This window comes from Asparagus officinalis, chromosome 6 (genome assembly GCF_001876935.1).
Source record: "Asparagus officinalis chromosome 6, Aspof.V1, whole genome shotgun sequence".
NCBI classification, from domain to species: Eukaryota; Viridiplantae; Streptophyta; class Magnoliopsida; order Asparagales; family Asparagaceae; genus Asparagus; species Asparagus officinalis.
Genome location: NC_033799.1, coordinates 77454939 through 77472633, shown reverse-complemented (window position 1 = coordinate 77472633; position 17695 = coordinate 77454939). Strand labels below are relative to the sequence as shown.

The 17695-nt window shown below is 39.1% G+C and overlaps 1 protein-coding gene across 1 annotated transcript in view; it reads right to left on the bottom strand.

Annotated features, from left to right (window-relative positions):
• Positions 15078 to 17695, bottom strand: part of LOC109845151 (agamous-like MADS-box protein AGL9 homolog) — a 38181-nt gene continuing 35563 nt past the window's right edge. Inside the window, exons 5-7 of the mRNA XM_020414364.1 lie at positions 16642 to 16683; positions 16500 to 16541; positions 15078 to 15153 (exon numbers count right to left, since the gene is read on the bottom strand). Coding sequence (XP_020269953.1) covers positions 15085 to 15153; positions 16500 to 16541; positions 16642 to 16683 — 153 coding nt within the window. The 3' untranslated portion in view covers positions 15078 to 15084. The remainder of the gene's footprint in view (positions 15154 to 16499; positions 16542 to 16641; positions 16684 to 17695) is intronic.

The following is a 17695-nucleotide window of genomic DNA, read 5'->3' as shown; positions in this document are numbered from 1 at the left end:
TATGAGACACACATGGTACTTCACCCTTTTGTGGATAAAGCACAACTCCTGGTTGAGTTGTTCCTTTATCGTTTAGCATGTTTCACAGACTCGTACGCTTCGCCGACTTATTTCGTGTGTGTTTTAGCTTCTCTACAATATCAGATGATCTCCTTTGACTCAAATAATCCTCCTTGACTCGGATAGTAACATTCATCGTCTTTTTTTTTATCTCGAGCTATATGCGAGAACCTATAGGCAATTTTTTATGCCTACAAACATAAACGTGATTAAATCATAGAGGATAAACTTAAGAGCGGAAGCTTATACTTGAATCCATGGCTTGGATTTGAGATGCGTTTTGGATCTTCTAATCTTAGGGTTTCTCTCCTTAAGATCTCTTTAGATGGGGATAAGTAGGGCTGAGCACGGTTCGGGTCGGGTCGGTTTTTTTCTAAATTTTAAACAACCGAACCGAACCACCTGTTAGTCAGAACCAAACCGAACTGCTCCATGTCGGTTCGGTGTGGTTCGGTTCGGTTTGTTTAGTTCTTACTTTCAAATATTATAAAAACTTAAACACACTTAATTATTCACTATACAACACAGAAATGATCACAGCGAATACTGTCACAAGCTTATCAAACTTAGGTTCAGTTATCTTGCTTACAAGAAAATGGATTATTTTGCATCATTAGAGCTTGGAGGTGATTAATTTGTTATAAAATGGAATCAGAACAGGGTAACAAACCGCGACTAATCTGATGAGCAGTCTCATCAGCTGCTTCGATCCATGATCCTTTCTCTCTCCCAACATACTCCATCATCGTCGCTTCTGACTTGCATCAGGTTCTCTGCCTCCCAGCAACAAAGAGGTGATGGGATCCTCCTCCGCCAGCCTCAGTGTTATCTAAAGAAACAAACTTTGACAGCATGAACGCACTCAAATCTAGCGAATCTGGAGGGTAAAACGATTTTGAAACCAAAGAGGTAAAGAACAAAAGCTGGCTTACATCTGATCCCATCACAAGAGGAGGTTAATATACTGAAAGATTTGAGAAAGTTTAAGGACATGGGCATGAGACATCTCACCGTCAGAGAATTGTCGGAGTTGGAGGCTTGGAGCAGCGGCGGCTGAAGGCTGAGGTTGGAGATAGGTTTAGGTGGGAGAGGAGTTGGGATTTTATAGAAATGAAGAACGGGTTGGGTAAATGAAGAATGGGCATTACGGTATGGGTTAGTAAGGGATATAAGCGGTCGGTTCGGGCGGTTTGGGTTGAAAATTTTTCAACCCGACCCGAACCGACTTATAACTAAAACCGAACCGAACCATTAAATTTCGGTCGGTTCGGTCGGTTTTTCGGTTTGGACCAAACCGTGCTCACCCCTAGGGATAAGAGAATGAGAGTGACTAACCCAAGATTAGGAACCATAACCCCATATATATAGATGTTATACATTTGTAATTTGACCCCTCATTAAATTACAATTACAACCTGGTATCTGCACATATAACCCCATGGTTTATTTAAATACCCATTAACCCAAATTAATTGATCACTTCAGTGGGTTATCATGAAGAATAGCAATACACACAGATTAATCATATGTGCCAACAAATAGATTTAATTAGATTTAAATCTAACATTTACATATATACATACATACATACATACATACATACATACATACATACATACATACATATCATCCTATTGAAGAGGATTAATAAGTTGATTTTGTCAGAGGTGTGATATTAACATGACAGGAATTGTGTTGCGATTGGAGCAACTTTGTGGACTTATCATCCTATTGATGAGGATTGATAAGTGGGTTTTGTCAGAGGTTTAGTGTTAACGTGACAGGATTTGTGTTGCGATTGGAGCAACTTTGTGGACTTATCATCCTATTGACGAGAATTGACAAGTGGGTTTTGTCAGAGGTTTAGTGTTAACGTGACATAATTTGTGTTGCGATTGGAGCAACTTTGTGGACTTATTATCCTATTGATGAGGATTGATAAGTGGGTTTTGTCAGAGGTTTAGTGTTAACGTGACAGGATTTGTGTTGCGATTGGAGCAACTTTGTGGACTTATCATCCTATTGACGAGGATTGATAAGTGAGTTTTGTCAGAGGTTTAGTGTTAACGTGACATGATTTGTGTTATGATTGGAGCAACTTTGTGGACTTATTATCCTATTGATGAGGATTGATAAGTGTGTTTTGTCAGAGGTTTAGTGTTAACGTGACAGGATTTGTGTTGCGATTGGAGCAACTTTGTGGACTTATTATCCTATTGATGAGGATTGATAAGTGGGTTTTGTCAGAGGTTTAGTGTTAACGTGACAGGATTTGTGTTGCGATTGGAGCAACTTTGTGGACTTATCATCCTATTGACGAGGATTGATAAGTGAGTTTTGTCAGAGGTTTAGTGTTAACGTGACATGATTTGTGTACTTGTAATTTGAACAAGATTTTGAGGACTAGCGTCTCGCTGGGGAGAATTGCTAAGTGAGTGTATCATCAGAAGCGATGAATTTTGATACTAAGATTTTGAAGACTTAGTGTCTTACTGGGGAAGATTGCGATTTAAGCAATTTTGAGGACTTATCATCCTATTGAAGAGGATTGATAAGTTGATTGTCAGAGGTATATTATTAACGTGACAAATTGGAGTGATGCCAGCTGCATTCATACTCTGTGGGGTGATGATCATCAGAAGTGTAATGTTAACTTGACGATGTGAAAGATTTATTACTCTTAATCCAATGGATTCTAAGTAACCAACCCCCAGTCTTGATTAAGACTTAGCAGGGGAATAAAAAGATGTAGACAAGACACATCACCTAGTGGGGCACTATCCATGAAGTCGGAATAGAGGTACATCACCTGGTAGGCTATTATCTGATGAGTTTGACTATCAGAGGTAACTGTTAACGTGATAGTTTTGTGGACCCGCCATCCTACTTGAAGAGGATTGGTGGGGGGATTTGGAGGAAAAGGACTATCATTGGTGGACCCTCCATCCTACTTGAAGAGGATTGGTGGGGGAATTTGGAGGAAAAGGACTATCAAAGGTGACGGTTAACGTGATAGTTTTGGTGGACCCGCCATCCTACTTGAAGAGGATTGGTGGGGGAATTTGAAGGAAAATGACTATCAGATGTGACGGTTAACGTGATAGTTTTGGTAGACCCGCCATCCTACTTGAAGAGGATTTGTGGGGGAATTTGGAGGAAAAGGACTATCAGATGTGACGGTTAACGTGATAGTTTTGGTGGACTTCGTGGTTGACGGAGGTGTTCTATTGAACATGACAACTCAGAAAATTTATTGCTCATAATCGAATGAACTATAAATAAACCAACCCCCAGTCTTGAACAAGTGCAGGGGAAAAATGGTAGACATGGCACATCGCCTAATGGGCCACTATCTAATGAGTTTGACTATCAGAGGTAACTGTTAACGTGATAGTTATTGGAGACCTGGTACCCTACTAAAGAGGATTAGCTTCAGTGGTCGTAGTATCTTCCGGTTCTGATTGGGAAGAATGAGCTTGGTCCGATTGCTCAGGAGAAGATTGGGCTTGGTCCGATTGCTCGGGCAGATCTTGCCCACTTTGTTCTTCAGCTTTGATCCTGGCAATAATCTTTTGAGCCTGTTCGCCTTGAGAGATTAGTTGTCTCCAGGAACGACATTCTGCAACCCCTATTCGGGCTAGAAGATCGGTCTGCAAGTTGTGTCGACAGGTCTTCACTAAGGTAGACTGTGTCATACCTGTCGGACATCGAAGAGCCATGCTTCGGAACCTCTTGACGAAAGCTTTGATGGACTCCCTCTTCTTTTGCTTAGTGGCGAGGAGGGTATGGATGGAGACTTCTGTATCCTCTTCAAAGAATCTTAACAGGAAGAGTCTCTCTAAATCTGCCCACCTTTGGATACATCCGGCAGGTAGTTTTCTGAACCATTCAAAGGCAACTCCCTTGAGGGGGCCAATGAACAATCGAGCCAGTATGACATCGTTTGATATCACATTCACAGTCTGTGACTTGAAATGATAGATATGTTGGTTCGGTGATCCCGTGCCATCAAAAGTTTGTAGCGTCAGGACTTTAAATTTTGGAGGATAAGGGGTTGCATCCCATTCGGCAGGATAGGGTCTAACAACTCCCTCATCTTAGAGCTCGCTTTTGTTAGAAATTGTATTGAGACGGGCTTCCAATTCTTCCAATTTAGCAGATTGGAGATTCTGCTCGTTCTCAGTCTCTCTTCCTTTATCAGAGGAAGATTCTAGATTGTGGGCTTCTTGGTATGTATGTATACACACACATACACACACACACACACACACACATACACACACACACACACACACACACACACACACACACACACACACACACACACACACACACACATATATAATCAGATGATTGGATCTCTTCTATACATATCAAACCGAACCAGACCCGATATAACTTATGCTGTAGGGAGACTGAGTCGGTATACCAGTAACCATAACCTAGATCATTGGTCTGCCCTAGAGAGAGTTCTCAAATACTTGAAAGGGACAGTTGACTATTGCTTGACTTACACTGAATACTCTGATACTATTGAAGGGTATAGTGACGCCAATTGGATCACGGATTTTAACAGTGTAAAGTCAACATCTAGGTATATATTTCTTTTTTGTGGTGCTGCTGTATCCTAAAAATCATGTAAGCAAACAGTAATTGTCAGGAGTACCATAGAATCTGAGCTGATTACTCTTGATACCACTTGCACAGAAGCAGAATGGTTAAAAGATCTACTTTCTGAACTTCCTTTGGTTCCTAAACCCTTTTCTCTAATTTCCATTCATTCTGATTCTAGATTTACCATACAGCTTCTAAAGCAAGTGCATGTAAATAAAAAACTCAACATGCATATTTAAATAAGATATATGTCTGTACAATGCCTGATAGGTAAAATTATGATCTTGGACTTTGTAAAGTCTGAGAAAAATCTTACTGGCCCTTTGACTAAGGTATTATCCAGGAGTGTGGTTCTGGATTCATCGAGGGAGAAGGGGTTAAGCCCATAAGAGATGTCACTGACAGTGGTAACCTAACCCTTATTTGGAGACTTAGTCTCAATGTTGGTTAAATGTGGTAGAAACAAGCTGGACTAGTGACACTCGTGTGGAGCATCGATCCAAATATATTCATATATCACTATATAGCTTGTGCTACTACCCCTTCTCTATGATGACGATGCTCTTATGATACAGCTGGCTAGGCTGAGTTTTACTCTCAATAAGTCCAACGTGTGTATTATGGGGGGTATTAAATAAACATATATCACTATATAGCTTGTGCTACTACCCCTTCTCTATGATGACGATGCTCTTATGATACAGCTGGCTTGGCTGAGTTTTACTCTTAATAAGTCCAACATGTGTATTATAGGGGTATTAAATAAACAGCTGTAGTACCCTTTGATGACTTACCTATGTGAGAGGAACCGTGATGGTCGCGGTTGGGGGGCTAAGCTAACCCTAGAAACTCTCATGAGTCGATTTATTATGAGCATGGCCTTTAACGCTCAACCCGCTTTGCTCAATAGATGGAGATGTATTATGTGTGTGTTTTGTCAATACCTGATTCAAGGGGCCTAATTCAATGCCTAGTCCATTATGTCCCTCAGGTGATGATAAACTCACTAAGGAAAAGTTCAAAGCCGGAAGCTACCTCTCCCGAATTTACGATACGAAATATTATCCAACCTATATCTTTTTTGATTTAATGATTTACTTATTGTTTTGTTTTAGTCAATATTGCCTTGGGGGGGGAGGGGGCTGTTGGACTTTTGGTTCATAAAAAGGCAATTTTGCCTTTGTGAATAGTCCCACATTGGAAAATGAAATAATGGTTCACATCTCAATGAGCATTTAGTTAGTATTTTGGGCATAGTATTGTTTGGGCTGTTGCTCCTCACGCGTGCGCGCGCACGCACGCCATACCTCACCTCAGCACGCCTCGCCTTGCCTCGACACGACGCGCACACCATGCCGCACCGCACTCGAACGCGTTTTTTGCCTCTCAACTTTTATTTTTTGCATGTTTACACAAGCTTGTAACGGTCATGGGAGTTATGAAAATGTATAACGGACACGGGATATACGTGTAACGTGTGCGGACTATCAGTATCGGTTATCAATTCGAGAGGCTATATAAAGAGCTGAAGCTCATTCGGAGAAGACACAACAACAAGAAGAATGCTCTAATCCTCTCTCATCCTCTAAAAATTTCTCAATATTATAATTGTTATATTTTTGGGCAACCGTCTTCATCTGAGCAGAAGCTCTGCTACTCGCGCTCGAGTAAAGAGGTTGGCCGTTTCCAGGGGCTTTTACCGCTAGGGTGAGAGGATCGACTACGCCAGGGTGAAATGTGGGCCCTCTATCTTCTAGGATAGTGAATCATGATTGTACCCGTTCAGGCCTGGTGTTCTAACTCTTTTATTTTTAGTTTTATAATAATTGTTTTAATTTAAACAACAGTAAGCACTACTATATTTATAATAAGATAGAAGCATTCCTATAATAACCGAGAGTGTTTTAGACCAACCTAGTGTTTGTTCAAATCAAGACTACTTATCATAGAGTGTTAGCTTTCATTTTGTATGACAATGACCATTATAAAAGAGTAATTTCACCTACCTAAGTATTTGTTCAAATCAACTACAATAAAGACTATCAAACTTAAGACCATTTATGAGATATTAAAATAATTAACGTGTACCCATTATACAGATGAGAGAAGCTTCTAATAAGTCGTGGATTGATAATCCTATAGTGAAAAGAAGAGCAAGATATGACACTCGATATTGAGACATATGGGAAGCGCTCCTTGAGTATGCTTATGCTAATATAAGGAAGATAGAGAATAATTTGTTATGTTTTCCATGTACTAAGTGTAGAAATAGGGGTTTGATGGATATAGTTGCTATACGAAGATACCTAAAAAGATGGGGATTTGATGAAAATCACTAATATTAGAGTTTTCATGGAGAAGGAGAAGATATTGAACCAGATGATAGAAATATAGACGTGATAATAAACGACACACAAGCAATGTTCAAAGATATTGAGCAGTTGTAGAAGTTGTCAAAGATGTAGAAGTACCAAAGGTTATCAAAGTTCCCAAAGATGCAGAAGGTGTTGAAAATATAGAAGATATGTGTGATACCAAGGGCTACAAAAGGTTAATAAAGTTATTGGAAGATGATAAAAAGGATTTGTATGATAGCAGCACCAAGTATAGTAGATTTTTATTTATTCTTTAACTGATGTGTATTAAGACCATGAGCAGAATGGCAGATAAATACTTTCAAATGCTTCTTAATTTACTATGCAAGGTAGGATGGAGAGAATAGCATAACAGAAAAGTGTTATGATGATAATAAGATTGTCGGTGCTTTGGGTTTAGGTTATAATAAGATCGACGATTATCCTAATGATTGTGTCATATATTATAAGGATAATGAGAAACTTGAGGAATGTCCAAAGTGTGGAGTGTCTCGTTAGAGAAAGAATACGTACACTTCAATACGAAAGTCAGATGAGTCAGTGAAGAAGCAATAGAAGAAAATTCTAGCGAAGGTGCTTCGGCTTTTTCCTTTAGTGCCTAGGTTACAGTGGTTGTTTATGACAAAAGACAAAGCTAAAGATACGTGGTGGCATAAGCAAGGACACGTAGATGATGGTAAGCTCAGACATCCAGCAGATGCAAAGACACGGGAGCATGTGGATCAAACTTTTTCCTCATTTGCCATAGAGTGCAAGAATGTCAGACTTAGTCTATCTAGTGATGGATTCAACCTGTTTAGCATTATGAGTTCAGGTTAATCTACTTGGCTAATTGTATTAATGTCTTATAATTTTCCACCTGGATTTTGTATGAAACAACCATATATGATCCTTTCATTGCTGATATCAGGTAAGCATTCACCCAGTAATGATATGGATGTGTTCATGGAGCTATTAATTGACGAGTTAAAATGTCTCTAGGATGAAGGGATCCAAACATATGATGCATTTTCTTGTGAGTTATTTAATCTCTGTGCTATTCTTATATTGATGATTAATGATTTTTCAGCTTATTCTAATCTCTCTTCTTGGTCTATGAAAGGGACATTTTCCTATCCTGTATGTGGCCTGAACTTAAAAGGCTTTCATTTACAACATAGCCAAAAAGTGTGTTATTGATTTAACAGAAAATGGTTACAAAATGGACATAGATATAGGGGCAAAAAGTGGACAAATAAGTTTGATGGCCAAAAAGAGAAAAGAGGAGAGCTGCATGAAATGACTAGAGATAAGATTGTAAACTCGTTTGAGAGATATCCTAAATTCAAGTTCGGAAAGAACCGATATACAAAAGAGGATATTCTCACTCCAGCATGAATTTCTATCATGAAGGGGGCACCAAAATCAAAGAGATAAGTGTAGAGTTTAGACGGCACACATACTGAGGATTTGCCAATAGGATGGATAAATTTTAGAATATTGTTTTAGCTTCCTTATGTCATAATCTCAAACTTTGACACAACTTAGATATAATGTATATTGAAAAAATATATGCGATAACTCATTGTCCACACCCCTACAAGATGGTAAGGAATCAAAGAATGATTATAGAGCTCGGTGAGACTTGAACGCACTAAACATCTGACATGATCCGCAAGCACGAGAAGTCGCCAATGGCAAATTTGAGTTGTCTTCGTCTCACATTACAATATCAAAAGTTGAGATGCAGAGATTCTATGAGGTTCTTAAGTTAGCAAAGTCACGGAATGGTTACTAGTTTAATGTTTCAAGTAATATCCATTGAAAAAAGTGAAATTTTTTTGGCACTTAAGACTCATGATTATCATATCCTTCTTCACCAATTGCTTTCAATAGCACTCTGTGACAACATGGCCGATGATGATGTAATAAAAGTTATAATTGAAGTCTGTGAATTTTTTAGAAAGTTATGCTCTAAAGTTATCAATATTGATGAATTTAAGGTACTAAAAGTAGAAATAAATGAAACCCTCTGCAAAATTCATATATTCTTCCCTCCATCATTTTTTACGATCATGATCTATGTTACACATTATCTTGTAGATGAGACATTACTCGGAGGACCAGTTAACTGTCGTTGGATGTATCCAATAGAGAGGTTAGTTAAAATTCAATTAAGTCTATTTACATAACATGCAATTAATTTTTATTAATAACTCATATTAATATCTCCTTTAGATATTCAGGTTTCTTCAAGCGCATAATGCACAATCGGGCTCATCCGGAGCGTTCAAGTGTTAGCTGGTGGTTAGTTTGTGGTCACAGAGTAGGCGTGACAACTTCAATCGGGATGACCGCTCCTACTCCATGCACTATGGGGCCTCTCCTGTGGAAGCCTCATGGGCCGCTCTGCTAGTTCCCACCAAGTCAGTGAAAAAAGCTCACGTGGTCTCCTTGTACCTATTTTTCATCCATCAACGTATGTTGCTAGTGGTGGAGAAATAGTTTCTCTAACCCGCCCTTCTTGCTTTCATCATCAGTGTTCACTTTTCTCAGAGAGGGATGGCAGGTGATGTAGGAAGTTGAGCGGATAGGCGTTGTCAAGATTGATTGATTCTTGTTAGCCGATTTATTCGACATAGTTGGAGTTGATTGCTTTTCTATGATTTGGAATTAAAGACCAACCATTCCTCAAAAGGTGGAGAAGAGGCCTCACGGTGGGCACCGAACTGTTTACATCAGAAAGTTGACATGTGATTCAGGGAAGTTTTAAACTTGATTTTTGGGCCCCTTAATCGCCTTTTGATAGTTAGTCTTTAGTTGAGGATCTTGATCTGTACTTTGCTACACAAGTAACAAAGGTTAGAGACACCAGAGGTTGTTCACTCGGGCATGCCCTCAGATGCTTAACTCAATGACTATTTCTAGTTAGTCTGAAGAGAAAAACAAAGTATAGTCTTATTGACTTTTTGTATGTGAAATTGTGTACCTTAGTTTGGTGGAAATTACTGTTATTTATAGAGGGTTTATAAGTGCATATTGGTAATTTTGGCCGAATGTGTGCAGTTTTGGTTAGATCTTACTTTACATATGCTGATAATTGATTGGTAGAGTTGCCTTTGTACACCGATGGGACTGTTAGAGTAAAGGGTTGATAGAGTAAAGGCGTATTTGAGGAACTTTGAAGGCTCTGGCTTGAAAGGTCATCTTGACTATGATGCCACATTAATCGTTGATGGTGACAAGGTAGCAAAGTACGGACGTTGATTGTACATTCATTAAATATAGTGTGAATTTTGATGATGCGAGTCAGGTCGTTCTACTTTTTGAGACGTGCTGCATTGGTTCGAGTGGAGGATGCTCTTCCTCTTCGAGTTGGACATCTAGCATGGCCCGGGTCGACAGCGTCTTTTGTCTCGGATTTGGATCGCGAGGCAGGTTGGTTGTCTCATCACCCGGGTCGAGCTTACATATGCTTCAGGAGTTGGCTAGCTAGCTACCACGTGACTACTCTTGTTAGGCTTAGTTATTTTCAGGATATAATAGTAACAATCTAGAGAGTTTCTCATGGATCACCACAATAATTGACAGATTTGCCCTTATCATAGTAGTTAGTTAACCGTACGCTATCTAAAAATCACTATAGATAGCTGATACCTATCAAATCACTAATGATGGAAGTTACAACCTAACGACTTTCACATCACCAATCCAATGATAAAAGTTATAATCAGACAACTTTCACGTTAACAGATGAATGCTACAATTGGAAGATTTTTACGTAGATCGAGAAATGTTACAATCTGACAACCTTTACGACAACCGATGAAAGCTCTGATCAACAGACTTCACAACAATAACGGGAGTTACAATCTGACGACTCTCATATTTTAAGGAGCCAATACGGAGATTACAAGATGACGATCTTCGCAAAGCTCTAACAAAAGTCTCTTCAATTCAAGACACAAAGCTTACCTTTGCGTCTCAGAAGCTAGTAGAACTGCGTTCTAGATTTTAGACGCAGAACTCATCTGTGCGTTCCAAGAATAAAACGCAGAGCTCATCTATGCGTTCCAGACTCAAAACGCAGAGCTCATCTCTGCGTTCCAGACTTAAAACGCAGAGCTCATTTCTGCGTTCCAGACTCAAAACGCATGGCTCATCACTGTGTTTTTCAGCCTCAAATGCAGAACCCAACTCTACGTCTCAGCTCCAGAACGCAGAGTTCGTGCCCAGAATGCAACTACTACGTTTGACTCCTTCAAACACGAGCTGAACGACAACCGAAACTTTTCCTCGCTACGAAAAATTCTGATTTCTTGGCGAAAAGGCGAAGAAGAGAAATCAGTACCAGATAAACCCAGTGGTTTCAAAATCATATCCCATGATTTGAGGGGATCACTCCCGCACTTAAGAGCGAATTAAGGCGGCGGTTACACCCCTTAATCCCCTATAAATGACTGAAAAACCAGCTTAAAATGAATCATCTTTTTTAGATCTTCAAATTGGGGGGGGGGGGGGCTCTTTTTGGATCTGGGAGCACTTTTGAATCTTGAAGAGATCGGCATTCACCCTTGGAGATCTGGGATCATTCCTCGACAACAGAGATCTTTAGAGCTTTTCTTCATCTTTGGCTATAAACCGATTTCGGTTAAATCAAATTAACTCTTTAAAAGAGTTTTCAACTCGCCCTGAGTTCTTTAACTCGCTAAGAGTTTCACACTTGTCACGCAAATTCTCCTCAACGTCAACTGAGAGGAAGATAGCGTGTTCCACGAGGTGAAGCGTTCGGATCGTCAACGGGATACAAGGATCTGAACTCCCATCGACACCAAGAAGAACACAGGTTAAACAAAGGGAATGGTCTCCATCGATCCCTTCTCTCTTTTCTAAATCGGGAAATTGATTGAGAGGAATTGTAATTTGTTTTTTTAAGTTTGTTAGAGAGATTGCATTGAGAGAATTGTAATCCATTCTTTTTCTAAGTCTGTTAGAGAAAATAATACAAATTCAATTCTCCATTTTATTCTTTCAAATTTCCCACCAAACATTAGCAAAAGTTGTACATCAATAATAGTATTGAGCACAAGTGGTGAAAAGGCAATTAAAAAGGGAAAATTATTTCTGTTTGCATAGGCGATTGAGACAAGCTTTTATGTGGCGCTTACCAAATTAGTCCTAAGAACCTTGAAGCCCCCCCACCCCTCAACCAATCACAGTAAGCTTGCTAACTTTATGGCATGCACCATTGTTACAAATGTTTCTTTTCAAGTGGGCCTTCGCACTCGCGCCACTTGCACATAGGAAACTATTTGAAATTAACATGCTGACCCCCACCCCCAGTGTAGCAATCCCATTATTGATGTGGTAAAAAAAAAAGAAAAAAAAAAGAACAATGGAAGCAATCATATTCTTATTGTAATGAAATAGTTACAATCAAGGGATGCCGCTAGAATAAGCCACACATTCATTCAAAATAATAAATATATTGCCTTCATATGATTTGACCCCTGCAGGGCCATTTTGTGCTTTCCGTGCTCTCTCTTTTGCCCTCTTTTCGGGAAAGCGAAACAAAAAACATGGGGGAAAGTATCAAATTGAACCTTATACACGAAGACTGGGGAGCTACGTAATAACTGAAAATTACTGATCACGCCCAAGAGAAAAATAGTTAAATATTCTGATTTCAGCGCTAGTGACAGATATTATGCTCAAATCTCTGTTGGGATAGCTTTTGATAATATGTATGTGATTGCAATCTTATCTCTTCCTACAGGGACATAAAATAGTGTCCTTTCACGTAAAAAGGGTAATCACTTTTTGATAGTAGAGACCCATCCCTAATCCTCTGCAAAGATGCATCCAAATTTCTAGTGCAATATATGTACCAAGTTCATTAATCTAAACTTACGTGGATCTACTATCAAAAAGAGAAAAAACAAAAGAGGAAAAAAAATGCGATTTCTATTAAAAAAAAAGAAAGAAAGAACAAAAGAGAAAAAAACGTCTGAAATTTAATTTCCTTGTATTTCTATAAAAATTTGTTGAACAGGTTCATAGATCTCAAAATGCGATCCTTTCTTGTTTTTGCTATTTCTTTGTTTGGTTTAAAATAAGAAAATGAGTTCCAAACTTTATAAAAAATATGTTGTTGTTTTTTTTTCCTATTTTGTTTAGTTGGATATGAAAACTTTATGGAAAAGTGCAACCCATATAAGAATATTTATAATGACTAGTTTAGTACAAATTGATGTTACAAAAATGCTTCTACCCTTAACTTACCGTGAACAAAAAAATTGCCAAGTTAAATAGGCCCACCTTTAGGGAAAAAACATGAGTAAGGAAGGTAGAGATATTGGTGAATCTTCATCCGCACCAACATCAAACGTAAAAATTATGAAATAAAAAACCAACAAAATTATTTTTTCCTAACGTTAAATTACTTTGCTTTTTTGATCTCAGGGTGCTCGTAAACTCACTTTTGAGGAACGGATTTCCTATGCAGATGAAGATCAAGAGCGTAATGAGATGGATGATTTAATTCATGTAGTAGGAAATAATGCTAAGACTTAATGCTTTGGTAGCTAGAGATCAAAATGCCCAAATAGATCCCAAGAAATAGACCAGATCCGAGGAAGTGCTGTAGATATGAACAAGATCAACAACCGAAAGTCCCGAAAAGATCCATCACCAAAACCATGAACGAGTTAAGGTGGAGGAGGTTGATTAAGAACCCGTCGAAGCAAAATGGGGGGCGGGAGAAAAAATTGGCACGAAAAATTTTAGGGGAAAAGAGAATTGGGAGCTAGAGCGAGAGCGAGAGGGCAGCTCAAACCCTACAATACAATTTCCGCTCTTCGTTACCCACGAGTAAACAAATTGGGGACTGGAAATGGGGTACATGTTAATTAAAGTAATTTTTAAATATCAAATGTCAGATTTCTCGCCCATTTCAACCCATCTTGATTGGAAGTTGATTTCTATACAACACCTCATTTTCCCTACTGCATAGAAATCACTTTTATAAAATTTTTTTCTGTGAACCAAATACTGTTTATAGAAATCTACAGAAAACTTCTACTTACGAAAACGCCACCACAGGCAATTTCCCTGAATTTTTTTTCGTTTTGGGCGTTTTTTTCTCTCCCCCCCCAGTCTTCGACCTGCGATGTTTCTTTAATTAGGACGTTCAACATATCGGTAGGGATCATTTGGTGGACCTAACAAGCTACCTTCGATCAACAAACCATCAAATACGACGCTGGCACGTGCCTTCCACCATTAATCAAGAAAGTGAGACGACGACAAGGCGCGGGTGGACAGGAAGGGCCCGCGCGTGGCCAGCGGTCCTGAGAAACGGCCGCGCGCTGCTCTCGTCGTCAACTCATGCCGACAGTTTGATATCTGAGAGAACTTTTGGGTTCGGAGACAACTAGTAAGCAAGCAGTAATGAGAAAGGGACGGCGTACGTGGACGGATCGAGCAGCGAAATGAATTAAACGAGTGGCGAAATCAAGGCCGAGGTGTGAATTAATGCGCCATTTTTCGCAATTCGGGAGCCGGATCTACCTACAGATCCGGCCCCTTAATCCGGTGCAGCTCGTCTTATGTTTTTTTTTTTTTAAGAAGGGAAAAAGGAAAGCAAATTAATGCACACGAGATCCGATACAATTAATCTACTAGCTCCCCTTTTGTGGAAACATCGTTATTGGTACACAGCAAGTTCAGAACTCCAAATTAAAGGGATTAAGGCGGCATAACGGAAGACTATCTACGCTAAATTATGAGGATATTGGCATTAAAGCTTCACCTGCACATCATCCCCATCAGTTCGTGGTTTGGGTCCGTCTCCAGCGTTCCACTGATCCATGCACACGGAGCTACTACTGCGCGTGAAACACAAAACAACCACATGTTGTAATAAAACGAGCCCGGATTCATGACAGATTGACTAAAACCGTCCGCAACGATGAAAGCTGTACGCCAATGCCGTCAAACAGGCTGGCAAGAACCTGTCTGAAACGTCAGGATCGCAATCTGGCAGCGACAGGCCTGATCACCCCGCGCCACCCACCACATCTTCCCATGAAAATCCCACGGGATTTCTCGAATCGGGTTCGTGCAACTGCAACAGAAATTAGTGATAGCAACCGTGAGACAAACGTCGGCCAAATTAGTGACTTACTGGCCTGCGGCACTAACAGAAATAAATTGAAACAATCTGTAGATATCTACAAGAAGCTTATTTGTTTAGAATCTCTCTAAAAAAAACAACTAGACATTAGAGAAATAATAGTCTTTAGACGTCCATAGAATCTGGAAAGTGTACAGACTTCTTTAGAAACTTTAGATGTATGATGAAAATACCTAATATCATAGAGAAAGCAAAAAAAAAACAAGAGCTTTGCTACAGGGACCAAAAATATGGGACCAATAAATAGGACAAGTGAGGTGTCCCCCTCCTATTGGATAATGAGTTGGCCATCATTAATGATGACCAACTCATTATCCAATAGGAGGGGGACACCTCACTTGTCCCCTCTATTGGTCCCATATTTTGGGTACTTAAAGAATTTTTCAAAAAACAATGCCTATAAACAGAAGTCGGGGTTAACCTGCATGGAAAAATAAGTGAATGCAAAGTTTTATAAGTTTCACTTAATTTCCTCTCTACTCAATCTTCCCATACAAAAAAAAAAAAGTTCTCCCACCTAGCTTCCGAATTCCCAGCCTCAACATACTCTTCCAACTTGTAATGAACCCAATTAAATACCAACGTTTCATGACAAATTGTTCCAGAGAACATGAATGGCTTCTAGGATGGAAACAGGAAAAAGCACTAACAGAAACTAGGAGTAAAGACAGAACAACACTTAAGTGGTTTAAAAAAACCAAGAAGAAGAAAATTAGCATGTTATCTACGAAAGGAACCATTTGGATTTGAATTAACTAGTAATATGAAAGCCAGCCGCTTACAAGTACTTCCTGGGTTTAACCGCTATAAATTGGAGGAATATGTTTGCGCGAGAGGATGAACGTATTGGAAGAGTTTCTATAGTCAACAGGCGGTTAATTTAATTAACACGGGTAAACAAGAAATGAATATATCAATCTTTCTCCCATAATTCCTTTGTAAAACTTTACGCAGCGCAAAAGGGTTACCTAAGCCATCTAAGGGAGTCAGCCCCTTGTCCTAAAACCCCAAATCTACATTTAGAGCAAACATTGACCCATTGCTGAACAGGGTTTTGAAACTGCTTGATCATGATCCGAGATGATTTTTCTTTACACGTTCATTCTGATGCTAAATGCAACAATCGACTAATCAAAATATTCGCAATACAGGAAATATTGCTGAGGTTAACTGGCTGTGGGACATTATACTCGGTATTATGATTGTGTGTGATAATATGAATAGAAATATTAAGTTATCAAGCGGAAGTAGAGGCATAAAAAATAAAGCAAAACAACCTTCTTTTCCAAGTCTCTACTGGCTTCCTGCAGGGCATGTTGCTGCACAAAGATAAGACTGCTTAATACCACACTGAAAATGGACTGAATTCAACTAGATGCCATGTGCACTGAAGAAACAAACGAATCAAGTATCAAGTACCTTCCTTTTAAGATCGCACAACTGGTCAAGCATTAACTGCGTCTGCAAAGACATAAGAGAAATGTAGTTCAATATGCTGACACACAATATGGCAACTCTATTCATTAGCTTCTTCTACCGTAAAATAGTAGATAATAGCTAGAGGAAATCTAACAAAAACTAGGCCAGAATCAGGCCCGCCTGAATTTCATCCTAAACTAGTTTTATTTTGGATCAAGGAAGAGGTGGTCCAAATTAGAACTGGTTTAGTGGTTTTTTTTTTTTTTTTTTGGCTTACAAAAACTGGGTCAACTTGCAAAATAAAAAAGTACCCAAAAACTAGGTAAGGTCCAATCCTAGCCAAGTTTTAATGGGTTGCCAAACGCACCTTTGAATTCAGTGTTTCAAGATAAGCTATTTTTTTAGAGCTTTGCTACGGGGACCCATAATATGGGACCAATAAAAGGGACAAGTGAGGTGTCCCCTTCTTATTGGATAATTAGTTAGCCATCATTAATAATGGCTAAGTCATTATCCAATAGGAATGGGACACCTCACTTGTCCCCTTTATTAGTCCCATATTTTGGGTCCTTGAGGAATTTTTTATTTTTTTATGCTAATGTAGGCATCTAAAAGGGGAGATGATTGTTATTCAGTTTACGAGGAGCCACTTCATGCAGCTGAAAAGTGCGCTGGAAATAAGGGCCCTACTACTGACTTGTAAATAAAAATAGCCTACAACTCGTGTGGAATCTTCAACTACATTACTCACATCCTTTTCTAAGTCGTATAGCTGTTGATTATTCTTAGCATTTATAGTTGATACTAAGATTACTGCCGTCTTTAGTACACCGGGATACGAAGTTTACTACATTAGTGTACTTGTAAAACATAAAATAGTAGGTTTTGGTATTATTTGGAAGAAAATATTGGTGTGGCTAAGATATTCTCGAGATCCTGTGGCTTGGAGAGGAGATTGAATGGTTTTTGTGCACAGGGGAGAGGAAGACTGTTGAGTTAATTAGTTAATATTGTAAGGACCTATTTGTAAGAGTACATTAATATAAAAGAGGTA